Below are 19563 nucleotides of genomic sequence, written 5' to 3' on the forward strand. Positions count from 1 at the left end.
GTGTCAGTGGGTCTGTGTATGTGTGTAGTCATATGTAAAATAGACAGGAAGTGTAAGTGTGGCAGATTATTTGTGGAAAAACACAGGAGAACATCAACAGGACACACACACAGTATGCACATTCACAAGTCCTCTCACACTAGAGGCCTGGCAGGACCATCTGTTCCTGCTGAAATCAGCACAGCAGGAGCCTACCAGTGTGCACACACACACACAGAACACACTATATCACACACACACGGTTGCAGCATGCTTCAGTTCTGGCATAGTGATAGTCTATTTATTCCCCACACTGACGCAGGACAGTACTCATACAGTTGAGTTGAGTAAGTTGATGTGGATATACAAATACATACTATACGTATCAGATATACAGTAAATATATCTGTCTGTAGTTTTACACATATATGGAGAGATTGAGAGATAAACGGCTAGACAGACAGGTAGATGGTCTGACCTACCGTCAGCAGGAACTGCATACGCGTTCAGCTTTCTCCATTTTAATAATCGACCGAGGGGACTAACACTCCCCTGTCAATGTTATCTATTTCCCTTGCAAAGGCAACATCAGCATTTTTTATGCTTTCTCCCATCTCATCAGCACTTTGCTCTGACCTATCCTGCCCTGCACCTGGACACAGTCAAGGAAGAACTACAGTGTAGTCATTTATAGTTCCCTGTAGGGTAACTGAACACTATCATTCTTCAAGAGAAGCAGTAAATGCATATTTTTGCAGCCTACAATTTCAGATCGCAAGAAAGTCATCAACCAATAATAAGGGGTGAAGGAATCAAAATGGTAACTAAAGGGTCATATGTGTCCTTAGAAATCAATTAATGGGTTCAAAAAGTTTGACCTTGCCTTGTCTTATTTATTCTACAAATTGAAAGATCGATTTTAGTCAATAAAGTGATGTATCATAAATTATCTGTCTCTTTCAATTCTTTTTTGCAAGGTTCTTGCAAAAGAGAATACTTTAGGTATGGTTTGTTTTGGTCTTTAATAACTTCTCAGGTGGAATTAGTTACAAATGATTAATAACTGAACTGTTAAACGGTGGTATTAGCATCTGCGCATTTTACTCGTCATATCAGCAGGATGAATAATTAACAATGAAAACACCAATTTATATTGCGCAATTAAAAAAAGATCACATGCATCACATTTTAAAATTGTTTCTGGTACTAAATTGATTTTCTGGATATAATATTAATTTTATATTGTGCAAATATTAATAATGATCTTGAAAGACATAATAAATAAACATGAACCAGTAAAGGCTGCATGTGAGGATACTAAATATACCAAGAATACTGAGACTGAGACTGAAAAAGAACTGAGGAAAAACAGCAGCCAACATAGAAGAGGAGAAGAAAAGCTCGGGTAAAATGAACAGATCAGGTGAAATCAGCAGGGAATTCAGAAAATCAGGCGAGTTAGTAGGTGAAGTAATTGTTTGTGTATCCATGACTATTTGTATGTGTGCTTTGTGTGTCTAGTAAACGTGTCATTTAGATGACTTACAACAGGGGTCCCTAATCCCAGTCCACGAGGGCTGGTGTCCCTGCAAGTTTTAGGTCTCACCCTGCCCTGGGTCAACATACCTGAATCAAATGATTAGTTCATAACCAGGCCTCTGGAGAACTTCAAGACATGTTGAGAAGGTATTTTCTCCATTTAAATCAGCTGTGATGGATCAAGGGCACATCTAAAACCTGCAGGCCCTCATGGACTGGGATTGGGGACCCCTGACTTACAACATGGGTTGTTGGCATGACTTACAACATGGGTTGTAAGTCAATACATGTCAATAAACATTTACCTCAATATGTTTGCTAGTCTGTCATTTCTGAAAATACAAATATTAAAACTCTTTTCATTAAAATCAAATAAAACAATTAAAGGTTTAGTCTACAAATTAATTTCCGTGGAAAATAATATCACAACAATTCGATGGAAGTATAAAACCAACACCCACCAAACATTTGATTAGAGTCTAGTTGAAAGTAGCTGTGGCACAATGATTCTCAGGTGTAAAACTAATCTTAATAAAATACTGTGCACTGTACAGTGCTCTCCATTTTGGTGACTGGATTGAGGGTCATAGTATTAATGGGTTCCTCCTTGGCACTGTTTCCATGCTGCAATTTGCAGTTGGCATGACTCTTAATTACACTCAATGTGAAGTTCCCAAAGTTAGCAGTGTGATTTGAATGGAATTGACAAGAAAAAAAAAAAAGACTGTGTCCAATCACAGACACAACACCTGCCAAAAGTACATATAAAAGTATTATATGTTATTTCCTAGTACAGCAAGTGTCCCCAGCAGTTCCAATTTAATGGATTACTATAATCATGTTACAGTTTCTGCAAAACAGCAATATAACACAGTGCTAAATTCACTAATTGCATAAACAGTTGTGTCATTACTGAGATTACATAATTTATTGAATTATCTGTACAATTAACAGATAGAAAAAGAATCAAAACATGCCCTTTTCCTCCAACACTTCAATAATAGCAGAGCTATAATAATTAAGGAGTGGATGTATACATTAATTGTTATTACACGAAAGGTCAAGAACACAGCTGCCAGAAACGACAATCCACTCCTCCTAACAAAACATCGACTCAAAGATAAAACAAAGCTAGTAGCGACAAACCCCAGACCCACTGGGATATGTGTGACTGTAGCCGAGCAGCTGCTAATAAAAGCAGTGATGAGCAGTGAGTCTCATAGCATAACTGTTTCTACAATAAAATCTAGCTTTCATAAGCTTTGCTGTCGGCTAAATAAGTAAAGGGAAGTATGTGTATGTGTCAACTGTGCCAGTTTGTGGACAGTTTCTTTCCTGTGACAGTGCATCTCAGTCCAAGTGGATCCTAATGAAAAAGTCTGTAACTAGTAGTGCAATTAACTCATTTCTTTAGGGGAGTAAATTAGTAAGAACACCATTGCTGTTTGTTTTTTTTCAAAATAATATCTAATAGATTAGCATTTGGAGTAATAACCCCAACATTCACCAGAACCACAGTTTGCTATGATGACAAAGTCACACACATACTCACACACAAGGTGAAAACAACAGCAGCAAAAATGACCTGTCAGTGAAGAAAGTCTTGATTATCTGTCTAGTGGACAGACTGTGCAATGTTAATGAGTGGTTGAAGGTTGTTTCTCCCACCGATAGATGGTAAAAAAGAAAATGCAAAAGCAACCAGTTGACATGTCTGCAGAGCACGATGATCGCACCCTCCACAGTAGCACCAATAAACCTTCTCTAGTCATAATGAAGACAATGGGCCTAAATAAAGAGGGTTTCCTTTGAAGTGTCTTTCATCCCATGTATGTGTTTTTTTGGTATATCAAAGGAACATTAATTTTCCTGAAGTGTGACAGTTTTTGCATCCTGGTTTCTGTCGCTGTCCTTTTCTTCATCTCTTCTTTTTAAATGCACACAGCACAAAATGCAACGTCATGTCTGAGAAGGAAATCATCGAGTGTTTATAGAAGGAAACTCATAGTTCATTATGGGAAGGAGAATCTCCTATAGCCTGAGGCTGAATGCTGTTTACTTGAGCTATTTAGTCTTTGTCTAAGCATCATTCTTTGTTGACATATTCATAATGCTTCCAGTGGTTGTTTGCCTTGATGACTTTAATAAAACCATACACCTGGCAGGTTGTCCTTACCATTCTGTACTTTAAAAGTCAACAATCACAGCAATCAACAAATCTTTGTTCACAGAGTTTTTATTGTAGCAGTAAAATAAGGCCCTCAGCTCTGACTTACACAGGCCTGATTATACTTGAGTTAATACTTCGATTTTGGTCAGCATATTTGAAGAATCAACTTATAGTCATTCTATAGTCTAATCTGCTGTGTGAGATATGAAGGTATTAAAGATGCTTTCTCGAGAGAATAAAGATAAGAAGTAATCCAATGAACTTGGGAAATCAAAATAATTTATTCAAGAAATTAGATGCTAAGGTTGGAGGTGGAACATAAATGGAAAAAAAGGACATCAAAATTCAGATGTGCATTTTTATGTTTTTAGAAAGACAACACACTCATTAGTGTCTCCTTTGAGCATGCCACCGCTTCTCTATGTTATCTCCTTTGCTGTCAAAAACCCCCTTCCCTCTTCTCTACCACAGCTCTCCATGTGCATCTCACTGTCACGCTTTCTGTGTTTCTGTCTGTCCATTTGTGTCTGGATCTATCTGCCCTGCTGTCTCACTGCAGTCGAGAAATAGACCGAGTAAACAGACGTCTCAGTGAGCTAGCACCTATTTACACTGTGCATGCTTCATCTCAACAAAGGTGCTTAGAGACATGGCTTTGGTGCGTGATTCTGAATTTATTCTGAATATTATACACCGCCTGGACCCACGTCTTGCGCTATTTTTGTGTGCTGGTTTCTGTGTGGCATGTTTGTCTAACTAATTAACACACGCATTTGCAGATGTTTTCCCAGATGCAAACATTATGGCATCAGTCACCCTCGAGATATCCACACATCAATAATGATATAACACACTGGCTATTCAGGTACCCGAGCAGCCTTTCAGGTGTTTGAGTGCCTGTGTACCTGTTTTATTTAAAGGAGATATGTGGGAAACCGTGTTGGTGAGGAAAGTATTCATGAGACCTAAAATACTACGCCTTGCAAATAGTTATGGGAGAGAAAAATCAACAGTTTAACTTAAAATAACGTAGTCTTAGCTTCCAGAAACACCATTCTTATTTATACCTGCTCATTTTCCCGAAGAGATTAGCCTGATTGCAGGTCTGCCTTACTGGAGTTTATGTGTTTGTTTAGAAAAAAAGGGTATGACAAGCAACAGCAATCTTCCTACATTAAGTTGTAGCTTTTTCTCATACCGTGCAGCATCTTTTATCTCACAAATGCATAGATTAATCTCAAAACCGTCAATTCAAGTTAGCAATCTGATAATCAGATGCACTTGATTAATTGATCATCAGCAAGTGTGAGCACCTCTTTAAAAGCAGATTTTTTTGTCAGTTTGCTGGTCTGAAGCATTCAGGTGTGTGTCAAGGGCAAAGGTCATCAGGAGTGATTTTTAAAAAGTTGCTGCCCATCAATCTGGGAAGTGTTGTGAGATCATTTCCAAACAGTTTGATGTCCACCGTTCTACAGTGACAAAGATTATTTACAAAAACAAAAAATTCAAGACAACCCAAGGTCAGATCATGCGATGCTCAGAGAAATTGAAAAAAAAACCTAAGAGCTACATCTCAGACTCTACAGTTCTCAGTTAACATGGTAAATGTTAAAGTCATGCACTTAAAACAATGTGAGAGACTGATATATAGGGATGGGAAGTGATAAGAATTCAGCGATTCCAGTCCAATTATTGATATCATTTAATGATTCAATTCCTTATTCGTTCTGTTATGGATTCTCATTGGGTTCTCACTGGCTCGTCTTTGAGTGTCACCAACATCGCTAAGCAGTATATCTTAGATATTCCTATTATTTGTTCATGTTAGAGGTATTTCTGAACTTTTTGTTGTGATTAGTGTTGGGGTTGTTACTCAAAAAATAATGTATTACACATATTACACAAAACATTAAATAGACTACGCGTTACATTCCCATCCCTAATCATATAGTCATACAAAATATGATTACTTTATTTTAATTCACATCTAATGCTGCTAGATGTAGTTCTACAAGCTATTGGATCATGGGATATAGTTAGCTACAGTATATACTGCTTCTGCAGCTTTTCTATTTCTGATAAATAAATATTGACATGGTTTAATATTTCATCTGTTGTACATTTGAGATTCTATTTAACTGATTTCAAGAAATAGGTGATTTTTTGTTCATGCCTTGATATGTGAAATCTTGGAATTGAAAGTCGGCATACTTTCTTTTTACTAATAGCTCTCATCGTTTGAGGACGTCCCCAGCTGGCACTGGCACCGGCAGCGTTCAATCAGAACTCTAAATTTATTTAATGAAAGCGGAGAGACGAGCCAGGGCTTTACTTGAAGAATGCAACGCTCCCTAATGCTGATATTATATTTAAAAACTATATTTTTAAAGGTAAAAAGTGGACAAGAAAGACAGCAGAGGAAGACATGCAGCAAAGGCACCGCAACTTCTTTACTTATAGTCGCATGTTTTTCATGTCGAATCAGTAATCTAGGAGTTCTCTGCAACTTTCTCAACATAAGCAAAATGCACTTTTCTCATTTCAAAATATTTGTTGACAACAAAACATTTGTTTGTTTTGTAATATATGCTAATATCTACTCAGATATCAGACAGAATTGTCAGCTGGTTCCACTCAGTTTCCATCATCAGTGTCACATTAGCTCCACTTTAACTGATTTCCATGGGGGAGATCATTCAAATTCCCCTAAATAATCACTAGAGACCCACTTATCTGCCTGATGTTAACATCATTTTAGGTCGACATTGATGGCTAACAACCCCCACTAACTGGTTTGGCTGGGTTCTAAGAATTAGAGCAGAGTGAAGTAAAAATAGTGGTGTGGGTTTCTCTATATGTTGAATAGTTACCACGACATGCGTGTCCCCAAAACACTGGCTGTTTAAAATATCTGTCTTTGGTCACAGAGCTAGATGACGCTTTAGAACAGCTTGAAAATTGCATTGATCCTGTCCCTATCGCAGATTAGCTGATCGTTGTCCTCCCGTAGAGCTCGTTGGACCAATATTGTTAAAAATGCCAGAAATATCAAATATCAAAGTTGGATATAATTGGACACAATATTGACATATTTTATATTAGAAGAGAATGCCCTAAAGGTCTTCTCATCTGATTGCAAATACTAAACAAAAACTAAACTCTGAAAGGGAATACATTGTGAAAATTAGCTCTGCCAACGCTAATTAGCACACTCTGTCTTTTGTCAATCGTCTCCCTCCCTTCAGTCTGACTATTCCACCGTTCATCACATTTGATGGTTATCAGATGAGAAAGGTGTAAATTGCTACTCAGAGCCATCTCAGCTAATTCCGAATCTCCCTGCTATTTTGCCTTCATTTTTCTGTCTGTCCTCGTCCATTGTTTCTTATCCTCTGCATTATTCCTTTCTTCTCTGTATGGATGTAGTCACAAACTCTTGGAGAAGGAAGGGCATATTACAGATGTGTTTTCCCCTATGCATAAACTTCTGGGATGAATATATTCAGTAACTGGAATGAAACTGAGATCATTTCTGCAAGTATGCCTGTGTATGTGTGTGTGTGTGCCATTTGCAGATATATCCATGTCTGTGTGTGCACATGCTAATGTCCATGAGCCACTGCTAGCCAGCATTAATGAGGTAAAGCCCCTGCCAGTCCCCAACCCCACCGCCCTTCTCAGGAGAGTAACACACAATCACGTGTTAATGACCCACCAGCATGGTGTGAATAAGAGGGAAGATGAAGCAAGTGGGGGCAGGGGTGTACAAAAAGAGATGGAGGGTGGATGCAGAGGAAAAATGTAATAATTGGTCAGTGTGAGTCCAGCACCACAGGAGACTTTATAAACAAACAGGCGGATATAGTTTGTCCAGGCAGCACACAGCCATTCATGTGAAAACCTGGTCTACTTAGACACCCTAGCTCCCAGTGGAAGACAGAGGAGGTTGTGCACACAGCAGACCACATGTTGTTAAAGGGAAGAATCAGTCCTTTTTCAAGCATTTTCAGTCTTCTTTAATATTAGGTTTAGATCATATTTTAGATTATTTATCCTACTGTGTTTTTCATCACTGTACACTTGATTTTAATTAAAGAAAAATGAGAAGGAAACTGCCATGAGAGAGAAGTAAAAGAGAGGGGACTGATGGGGTTGTTTATTACAGAATTGTTCTGGTAATGAGAATCAAATGGGGACTGGCACTTTGTTATTAAGCTTCTTGGCAGGGTGATTCTATTTTCCTGTGTTTGTGTGCTCTATTATCATGTGCATACAGTCCTAAGTGGCCAAGGCATGTTGGAAGAAGACTCATCTCCCTCGCTCCCTCCAGCGACTAGCACTGGCTGTAAGTTAACTGGCAAAACACAAGTGTGCAGACACAGGCGCTGCTGCTGCTGCAGCTGCTGCCAGGTGTATTGAGGAGGTAATAGTTAGGCCAGCGGCCAGTGGCTCAGAGAAGGAGAGCTGGAGAGAAAATGAGCTGCTGCTTCTGGTAGAGTCTGTTCGCCTGAGGGGCCAGCTCAATATCTGGAGTTGTTGTTTATCCGATTCCCCTGTCATCTTGCACCACTTTATACTTATCCCATAGTTTACCACTTTCCTCCTTTTAGCCATTCTCTCTGTTCTACATGCTCCTATACACGGCCAATTCCAATTCTGTCATTTTTCTCAAGCTGTTCACTGCATCTTGTACGCTTTTCTCTTTTTCTCCTCTCTTGTTCTCATTCTTCGTGGGTCTCACTCACTTTTCTCAGAGGCTACAACATCACCACAGTTTAATCCCCCAGCAGGTCTAAGCCAGGAGGGATTGAAAAATAACAAGTGTGTTTATGCTCTCTGCCCCCTGACTTCACCCAACTAGAACCCTTTGGTGCCTTTAGTGTCTGCGAGTCTGCTCCATGTGCTTCAGAGTAGTATTTTCAACAATGAAGACACTCTGCGCACTGTTTCCAAATTACGACAAGAATATTTTGTTTATTACACTATCTCAATGAAAAACAAAAAGGCTTTCATATTGCAATAGGAAGACCTTGATATCATTTCTCATATATACATAATAGGTCAGTATCGACTGATAATATCAGCTGATTTCATTTTGTCTTGGTTTGTATCTTACTGCATTGTTTTCCATATCCCTGCAAAATCTGATATCTCAGATTGAGTTTCTCAATCAAAACCAAATCTAGTGATGAGACCCGTTTAGTATTAATGTTGGCTGCCTTTTTAGATTTCCTGCACTTTTAGTCCTCAGATCAGAAGTCAGCTTTACTTTATTGCTTTTAATTTTAACATCTGTCAACATTTTGGGAAAAAAAATGTAAGCATTTTATTTGAAGATAAACTGCGAGGGTTGCAGCTGCAACCCGTTATTTTTTTTACTGTTTTATTTTTCTTATTTTCAAGTGCTGTTTGTTCTCTGTTGTGTAAGTCATAACAAAGATCTTGTTTGCAGCATTTTTGTTTTTGTATTCATATAAAAAATGTAGTGAAGGAATAGAGGTGGACTGTCCTGCACCGGCGTGAACTTGAGTCCCCTGAGTCTGGCAGGGCTTTGAGCAGCCAGTTTGTGTGAGCACATTCAGACATGCACAGCTCTGTAAATGTCATTGCTTTGGGTTGAGTGTGGCCAGATGCGCCTGTGTACTGTCACTAGTGATACTGTTGACATTTCATTTTGTGAATAGGAACGTTGTGTATCTGTTCACCTCAGCTTGCTCCATGCTGATAAAACTGGCCTGCGTTTTCATAGAAACACGGGATATTTAGCCATAAGATGAGCTAAGGTAGTAGTCGCTTTGATTTACTTTTTATAGTCATGAAGTGATTATAAAAGCTTTAGAAAACCATAAAGGACAGCTATTGAGCAGCTGTTGAATCATTTGTCATTTGTTTGTTCTTGTGTGTTCTGAGTTTCTGCAGATTCTCTACGTCTTTTCTTTTCAGTATTTCTTTACTGTCACTTCTGTTTTTATTTCTCTGAAAGTATTAAAAGCCAGGAAGAGATAAGGTTAGAAGAATCATTACTGTCACAGTTTTTGGAAGACATGCTCTGCAACATAACAACCTGCTTCACCAAGCCCTAAACACTGTATAAATTGAAATAGATTTTTACATTTTTAGGTCCACTTCTGAGCTTTGTCAACCTCTTCTTTTTTAAAAAGGTTTCTCCCTCTTTGTTGTTCAACCTGCAGTGAACTGAAACTCACTACTTTAGGATAAAGCAGAAGTCCCAAAGTCATTTTTCACACAGTTTTGGCATCGTATCCGCTTATAAAGTGGTTTCAAATATCGCACTACGCTGAATCTAGTGACACAATGCAGCCATGTCTTTTTATAGATAAAGACAATAAAGAGCATCTTATAGAAGAGTCGACTGGTTTGCATACATGTATGAATCAAGGAGAGCGTGTGATGCGTGTAACCAGCGTATGAAAACAAGCACATGTTTGTAATACATCTCCCACCCTCGGACTCCAGCCAGCTGATGAAAAATGAATGAAGGCCTGTGCGTGCGTGTCCCTGTGTTTGTGTCCACATGCCTAGCTCCGCCAATCAGCCAATCTGTCAGATCTTTTACACAAGGACAGACCTTGCACCCCTGCTGACAGGACTGTGTACATGTGAGTGAGAGACAGAGAGCGAGTGAGTGCAAGTGAGTTCAGCTGGCTTAGACAGATGTAGGTTGCAGATGCGAGTATGTGTGGTAAGCATGCAGTCATAATTAATCTGTTTTTTGATTGTTTTTATTTTGTGTCTGAGAAGAAATGGCGTTGCAATTCATCTGTCACACATCCTCTTGTGATCAAACTTTCATCCTTTTCTCCTTCTTCTTTTTTCTCCATCTATCAGAACTTCCCTATTGTAGAGTGGCAGCCAGAGTTAAAGAAGAAGAGCACATGAGGAGCGGAAGCAACGTGGCATCAACATCCTGACCGGTAACCTTGCTTCTGCACCCCACCACGTGCCCGGCAACTCCAGAAGTGACCGTCAGCAGGAAGGAAACAAGTGACCACTCCTCCTGCAGGCATGGTAATAGACTCTGTGTCTGTAAGTGCTGGAGGCTTGTGTGTGTGTGGCTGTGCTAGTGCATTATCGGCAGTAGAGAAAGGACTTCTTCAGATTGTATGATGTAAGATAAGTTGTACTAGACATGACAACAGAGAGTGTGTGTCAGAGATAGAGAGATACTTGATAATAGATTGTGCTGACAGGAGTTTTTGAGTGTGTAGTAGAAAATTTGAACTTAATCATTATTGTTGGGAAAAGAGGAGAAGGGATTGGAAGAGGAAAATGAAGTTATAAAAATGAAGAAGAGTCAAGGAAAAGATGGGTGGTGATTAACAGAAAGAGAGAAAAATGAAGGTTTAATCATCGTTTGGCATTTTCTAGATGACATTCTTGTAACTTTGCAGATTTGTTCTTTTTTATATTTTCATAATACTTGTTCTACACTATTACACCAGTGCGCAGTCACTTGCTGACATGCTGAATGAGGCGTAGATTTGAGGTTCGTTCCTTACATAAGCAAAGGCACAAGTGAGAGAGATGTTACACAAGGAAAAAGATGCCATAAGAAGAACTACCATGTTGTTTAGGAGGAGGAGAGGTTGGCTGAACAGATCAAAGAGAATAGAAGAGGGAGAGGATGACAAGTGGAAGCAGATAAGACCATAAAAACATAAATCAGGGACAGGGGCATGAGACATGAAAAGTATAAAGGATGTTGCAAGCAAAAAAGTGGGGTAGAAAAGGAAGGTTAAGAGCCTGAGAGAGGTAGAGGTAGAGCACAAGTGAGAGAAGGGATTGATTAATGGTCTTGGCCTGTGACAGTGGGAGCTGTACCCCTGAGGGGGGAGGGGAGTAGAGCATAAGATGAATTATTAAAAACTAGAACAAGAGGAGAATGGAGGAAAAATGAGGACAAAAACAAAGTAAGTGGAAGAGTGGTTTGTAGAGCAGGGAGAAGGGAAATAAAGAAGGAAGAAAGGGAAAAGGTGCTAGGGAGGATAATCATGAATGATTGATAGAAATGGAAAGAAAACAAGATGTTACTGAAGGTGCTGAGGTTGGACGTTACAGAAGAGGTCACATGACTGAGCTCATAAATAACCAAGCTTAATACGACCAGTGCATGCTTGTGTTGCAAAAACAGTACTGTGATTAATCCCGAGTTTTGGTGATGCAGCAAATACTGACCTTGGCAAGGGTGTCACTGTATTAAAACAGAAAGTACACAAACAGCTTCTTCAACCTCTGAGTTTTCTGGATTTGATAAATACACCTGCCCAAAACTTTGTTTGTGGTTCCTTATTCTGTATTTGTCTAACTTAATGTTTAGGTCCCACTCATACAGGGCTAGAGACTGGTTGTGTATTCCCTTGGCAACAGGTTGAAAGAGGCTGCTGGCTATTGCTAGTTGAAAAAAGCATGAAATGGAAAGTATGTGGTCTGGTTTATGGTGGTGGCTTTCATTCATCTAGGATTTGACAATAAAAAATTTGCATTTTTTCCTTGCAGCCGATAGTTGCCAGTGGATCAGTGATCTGTCTCTAGCTCTAAATGAATGGAGCTATCACCTTATCGTTTGGCATTACCAGCAACCTCCAGCAATCCCTAGTTGTTATGAAATGGCTGTGTGCAGGCAGGAAAAGGACGCAAAGTGCACACTCCGGAGACAACGTAAACTCAAAAAAACAGCTTTAATGCCGAACTCAAAGTAACAAACTTCAAAATACAAAGAATAAACGCAGCCATGCAGCCAGAACACGCAGCATGAATGAGGGTAGATAAGGGTAGAGCACAACACGGACACAGAGAAACAAAAGGCTTAAATACACAGAGGGAGCAATCAGGAAATGGGAAACAGGAGGGAAACACAGCTGGGGCAACTCAGGCCAAACGAGGCAAAGGAAGCAATACCAGACACATTAGCATAAGACATGGACCTTCAAAGTAAAACAGGAAACATAGCACAGACACGCAGACCTGACACGGGGATACAGCAGACAGGGGAGGCAGCAACTATGGATCACAGACAGAAAACCAGAACACTAAAACTCTAACAAAACCCACATAGAAAACCTAAACTAAGAATAAACCTATAACCCATAATATAATGAAATGAACAAAATCAAAGAACCAAAACCGCAAAACACTGGGTCGATGACCCAGGCACCCTAACACTAGTAACCAGTCGATAAATACTCATTTTTCCCTAGCAACCGGTGGTTACCAGTCACCAACCAGTCTCTAGGTGTGTGGGATTGAGGCCCTAGTTGTGTCCTTGTACGTTATTTGTTAATTCCTTCATTTCTGGGGAGTGCACTTTCGAATCTGAAATGTGAAGCACTATTTGTTCATTTGTTTTTTTTACATTTAATAGTAAGCATATGAAACTAAATTAAAGTTTGTATGATTTTTATGTTTTTCAAAGTGACATAATCTCATGTTATTTGTTTTTTATACACAATATTCTGGTATATTTTCATGTGCAGATATGCCATTATTTAATACTATGTAAGTGTGCCCCCAAAACAGTGCAGTGTCAGTTCGTTTGCTTTAAGCACCCAGGTCATTATATTTTACAGGCAAGCAATAAACCTATAAGCCATGCTGACACATTACCAGGAGCAAAGGACAGAGATTAAAAAAAAAGAATCCAATCCTTTATCACAAAGTAGGGTGGGTACTGTAGTTTCGGATTGGGGGGATAAATAAACTTGACTGATTACACCAGGCTTTAGATAAATTAGATGAATGTCATCCTGGCTGAAGCACATTTGATAATATTAATGGCATGCTTAACACGCCATAAGGTTTTATAGTAGTCTCCATTTCCCATTTCATCCCATGTTTATCAGAACTCTTGAGATGCTTGCTATGAAGTACCTATTTGATATTTTGCTGCAGCATGGAGTGTGATTTTTGTTTATATATTTTGATGTATGTGTACCCTGCTATTGTGACCATGTGTGCGTAATTTGAAAAACTGCGAGGAAAAGGGAGTGAACAATAAAACAGAATAGAGGAGTGTGGCAGGCCAGCGTGCCAAGCAGAGTGCAGATAAATCACAGGCTGAATTTTTAATGCAATCTCCCCTAGGCTGTAGTTGTTGCAGAGGAGGCACCGAGATGTTTGTTTTTTTAGTATTTGTTGTCCCTTCACTCAAGGCCTCTATTGTGACAGCTCTTTATCTCCTTTGACTCTTCATGGTTTCATGTGGTGTTAAAGACATGTGACATTTTCACAAGCACCACTTCTGATTTGTTTTTTCCCAGATATTTATAGGTGGTGATTTGTTTTTCTGGGTTTTAGAGTAGCTTCACCGTGGCCTGTGTTGTCAGCTACAGTACATACAAACCTTTGTTTCCTCTGTAGCCTGGTGAAAATATTAAAATCCTTATTTTCTGACCTCCCTCCATCTCCTGCAGATGTGTCACTTTTGTTTTCTTTGTTTGGTCCTCTTTTCTCCCTTATCTCATAGTCTCTCCTCACGTTACCTAGTTCTGTGTGCTGAGCACTCACATATCATGTCAGGCACATGCCTTATTAAAAGGAAAAGCACACATCTCATCAAACCCCCCCCACCCACCCCCCCCACCCCCCCCCCCCCCACCCCACCCCACCCGTGTGAGCAAACACACACATGAAGTACACTGAAAAAAAAATTGGCTATAAATGTATCCCCATCTCCTTCCCAATGCAACTAATATTGCTCCACCAAGTCTTGTCCTTGGCATTGGGTCACATAATTTATAGCATATGGCTACAGAGAGACAGGATAAGTCAGGGGGAGCCTAAAAGAGACTGGCAGTAATGGAGAGGAAAGACATCAGAATCTGATGCCTCTTGTGTGAATTAGCTGCTACTGGCAGGGTGCGTGCCTGGCTGCAACACCTTGAACTCAAATGGTTTTATTGCAGACCATTAGGGACTGAATGAGTGGTGATGGATGGAAGTAATGAAAGTAATGTGTGTGTGTGTGTGTGTGTGTGTGTGTGTGTGTGTGTGTGTGTGTGTGTGTGTGTGTGTGTGTGTGTGTCAAACACACTGCATTCGATGTGATTGTGTGGGTTTCATGTGCGTACTTCATCCAAATTTAAAGTGTGATGCGAGTATTAAATATTTGTTGGATTTTTGCTGTGACATATACTAAATTGTCTTGCATCGGTGTATCTGCATGCTAACAGAGTAAACATTAAGCTGTAAATGCTGTGTAATGCAGTTATGTAACATCGGGCTGCCAGCTGGTTAGCTTCACCAGAGCTTGAAATGGAGTGTAATTGGTAAGTGTGTGGTCTAAAAGCTTCATGCTACAATGGCATATGAAGGTATATGTGTACACACATACACAGCATGGTGTGTGCTGGTGGTTTGCAGACAGTTAGGATTTAACTATTAAAAATCTGCATGTTTCTAATTCAGTTTTCAGGAAAGAATGCCAGGTAAAAGTTTACTTCACAATCTTAGTTATTTTGGATGCTTGATAGGCTTGGGTAGTTACAGTGGGGCAAAAAAGTATTTAGTCAGCCACCGATTGTGCAAGTTCCCCCACTTAAAATGATGACAGAGGTCAGTAATTTGCACCAGAGGTACACTTCAACTGTGAGAGACAGAATGTGAAAAAAAAATCCATGAATCCACATGGTAGGATTTGTAAAGAATTTATTCGTAAATCAGGGTGGAAAATAAGTATTTGGTCACCTCAAACAAGGAAAATCTCTGGCTCTCACAGACCTGTAACGTCTTCTGTACGAAGCTTTTCTGTCCCCCACTCGTTACCTGTATGAATGGCACCTGTTTGAACTCATCATCTGTATAAAAGACACCTGTCCACAGCCTCAAACAGTCAGACTCCAAACTCCGCCATGGCCAAGACCAAAGAGCTTTCGAAGGACACCAGGAAAAGTATTGTAGACCTGCACCAGACTGGGAAGAGTGAATCTACAATAGGCAAGCAGCTTGGTGTGAAAAAATCAACTGTGGGAGCAATCATCAGAAAATGGAAGACATACAAGACCACTGATAATCTCCCTCCATCTGGGGCTCCACGCAAGATCTCATCCCGTGGGGTCAAAATGATCATGAGAACGGTGAGCAAAGATCCCAGAACCACACGGGGGGACCTGGTGAATGACCTGCAGAGAGCTGGGACCAAAGTAACAAAGGTCACCATCAGTAACACACTACAACGGCAGGGAATCAAATCCCGCAGTGCCAGACGTGTTCCGCTGCTGAAGCCAGTGCATGTCCAGGCCCGTCTGAAGTTTGCCAGAGAGCACATGGATGATACAGCAGAGGATTGGGAGAATGTCATGTGGTCAGATGAAACCAAAGTAGAACTTTTTGGTATAAACTCAACTCGTCGTGTTTGGAGAAAGAAGAATACTGAGTTGCATCCCAAGAACACCATACCTACTGTGAAGCATGGGGGTGGAAACATCATGCTATGGGGCTGTTTTTCTGCCAAGGGGACAGGACGACTGATCCGTGTTAAGGACAGAATGAATGGGGCCATGTATCGTGAGATTTTGAGCCAAAACCTCCTTCCATCAGTGAGAACTTTGAAGATGAAACGAGGCTGGGTCTTCCAACATGACAAAGATCCAAAACACACCGCCCGGGCAACAAAGGAGTGGCTCCGTAAGAAGCATTTGAAAGTCCTGGAGTGGCCTAGCCAGTCTCCAGACCTCAACCCCATAGAAAATCTGTGGCGGGAGTTGAAAGTCCGTGTTGCTCGGCGACAGCCCCAAAACATCACTGCTCTCGAGAAGATCTGCATGGAGGAATGGGCCAAAATACCAGCTACTGTGTGTGCAAACCTGGTAAAGACCTATAGTAAACATTTGACCTCTGTTATTGCCAACAAAGGTTATGTTACAAAGTATTGAGTTGTATTTTTGTTATTGACCAAATACTTATTTTCCACCCTGATTTACGAATAAATTCTTTACAAATCCTACCATGTGGACTCATGGATTTTTTTTTCACATTCTGTCTCTCACAGTTGAAGTGTACCTCTGGTGCAAATTACTGACCTCTGTCATCATTTTAGGTGGGGGAACTTGCACAATTGGTGGCTGACTAAATACTTTTTTGCCCCACTGTATACCAGTGCCACCCAGTGAATTTGATGTTCCTCCTTTGGATTGTGCCACAAAAATATGCCATCATAAGCTTGGAGGCATGCTTTGATGGGACAGACTGTCAGGAATCAGCTCCCAATTCTCATCCATAATGTGAGAGCTCTGGTGGTATGGTCTTTGTAGTTAAACGGTAAAGTTATGTTTAAACTGTGTTAATATAGTACATGATTCAATTTTCATCACACCCTTACTATATCATGTCTGGCATTAACCTCCTAAGACACGGACCCTTCCACAGCATGCATTTGTAATTTTTCTTTGATATTTGGGCTGATTGGGACCTGATGAATGTAAAAACAAAGAATTACCAGATTTTTTTTTTTTACCTGATTCTTGTTTCTAAGAAAAATGAGAGCCATATATGAGGATATTTTTTAAAATTTTCAATAGAACAGTAGCAGTATAATGTCCTCGTAAGTGGATATCAGGCCCTTGTAGAGCAAAATTAAGTATTTTGGTCTAAATAACCCAAAATGCGGTGTCCACATGTGTGGATGCCAGGTCCTAGGAGGTTAACGACCCCTAAACAAAAACAGTCACCAGAGATCATTAGTAGCAGACACGGCTTAGTAACAGCTGCATTACACGTTCCAATTAACAATAACAGTGAGAGAGACCTGAACGTCTCTAAACCTGAACGTCTGCGAGAACAGTCCTGAGATTCATAATAATAACCAATACGTTCTAATACCCAGTAAGCTTTTGTTTATATACTGACTTTATTTTCCAACTGCCATTAAAATGCATACCAAAACATTATGTGCTGATATTGGACACAAACTGATTTTGACACTGGGGGCTGTTGCAGATATCGAGATCATGATCCTCGTGTTTTAATTATCATGTGTGATACGCACACATGCTCGCAGGACTGGGAAGCATACTATCCAATTGACCTCTAATTTATATAGCAGTCAGGTTTATCTCGGTTATCCCTAACAGACTGATGGTACATCATCAACCTGCCAATGCAAAAGAATATTGATCAAAACGTTCCAAAATCACCTGTGAAACTGAGAAATCTCTAAACTCATTCAGCATACTGATCATCTCACTAAATGTCTACAACATCATGTCAGTACACACTGACTCAGGGGGTTGATTCTTTACAGTGAGCCCTATTTAACTACTCTGATTTACTTGGTGATCAGAGCAGCTGGGTAACAACTCCCCCGCCCTTGCAGGTCGAGTAGTTCTTGCTCACATACATAGATACAGACACTCTCCTCGCAATTTGGTTTATGGCTGCAGAAGCTTCCATTAGCAACAGCTCATAAAGTTTGCAACCGTCGGTCTGTTAAACACTGTTCTGAGAAGACACAATATGTGGTAGTCACTGCACTTTAGGTACACAAAAATACTCTCACAGCAGGTACAATCATTCTCTCTTAAGTAACAAAACTGTTTTGGTTTTATTTTTTTTATAAAGACAATCAATACTTTTTATTTTTTTGCAACCTGCAGTTCTTACATTTTTTTTCATTTGGTCACAAATTAATTCAGAGAAATAAGAGAAATTTTAATTGATAAAAATTGTTCATGTGTTCTGTTTGTTAAACAGCTGTTTCTACATTATAGTACTGTGTTGACTAAGCCTGCTTCTCAGACCTTTTTTTGGTATGTCTTGCTACGTCACCTGGCTGTCTGTGTCCCACCAATGGGGCCATCTCACAGATAACTTAGATAACTTATACCCATAACCTGAGAAGACAGCAGTTGAAACCACACCAAAATGACTGAATTCAAAAATTCAGCCTGGCCGTTTAAGCCTCGGTACTCCAAATTAAGATATGATATCATGGTTTTTATTGGTGGTATATTCTTTAAAGCTGTCTTAATTTACTCCACCAGTTTGTCTTTCCAGACTGTTAGCAATTCACTGTGACTGGAGTGTGTAACCCTGCTAAATGTTCTTGTGACATTCGTTATACTGAGCTGCAGAGGCTGTAAGGCTGCAGTGTTGGTTCGGCATTTTGTTAATGGCTTTAGCTCACTCGCTCTATTGAAAGAGTGTCAGCAGTTGAAATACAAATTGGACTATTTAGTATTAAAGCACCTTAGCAAAGTTGGGATGTTTTGTTAAATATAAGCAGTGCTTTTCAAATTGTTTAAAGTTTATATACAATTTCCTACTGAGCAATCTTGATTGTTTGAGGAAAAGGTATGCTGATTTTGAAGTTGACCAGCACATTATAAATAAGTTGAAACATTAGTGGGGTTTATCAGGCTTCTTTTAATCAGAAAGCAGACAAAAAAGCAGGGAGCATGGCATGCAGTCTGGGGTGGACTCAGACACGGGCCTCTTTAGTGGCACCTGCTCAACCACGTGAGCCAGACAACACCCTAAGTACTGGTGTTTTTACCATTATTTTGCATCATTTTTACAGCACCCATGATATAAGTCCATGACATTTTTGACAGATATTCCAAAGAATATGATATCATAATTCTGAATATTAAACTCTTCTTTCTGTGACAGGTCAGCACACCTGTCAGACATAAGCTTCCACACACATACTCTTGTAATATACCTTCTTGCAGCTGCTTCCTATATTTAGAGTGTATATATTATTTGTTTAATATCCGTCTGCCTGTTTGTGGCATTTTTGACAATATCAGTAATATATTCTAAAGAATATTATAGCAATTTTTTGAATATTAGTTTTAAAATGTATGAGAGAAGTATACAGAAAGGATGATATCCATTTAAGAACCATACTTCCAATGTAA

General features: G+C 39.7%; 1 protein-coding gene across 2 annotated transcripts in view; it reads left to right on the forward strand.

Moving 5' to 3' along the window:
- The window catches only part of strbp (spermatid perinuclear RNA binding protein), a 103579-nt gene that overhangs the window by 47438 nt on the left and 36578 nt on the right, over window positions 1–19563 (forward strand). For both annotated transcript variants that reach the window (XM_026174137.1, XM_026174136.1), the window contains exon 3: window positions 10538–10717. In XM_026174137.1, coding sequence (XP_026029922.1) covers window positions 10715–10717 — 3 coding nt within the window. In that variant the 5' untranslated portion in view covers window positions 10538–10714. The remainder of the gene's footprint in view (window positions 1–10537; window positions 10718–19563) is intronic.

Source organism: Astatotilapia calliptera, chromosome 7 (genome assembly GCF_900246225.1).
Source record: "Astatotilapia calliptera chromosome 7, fAstCal1.2, whole genome shotgun sequence".
Classification (NCBI taxonomy): Eukaryota; Metazoa; Chordata; class Actinopteri; order Cichliformes; family Cichlidae; genus Astatotilapia; species Astatotilapia calliptera.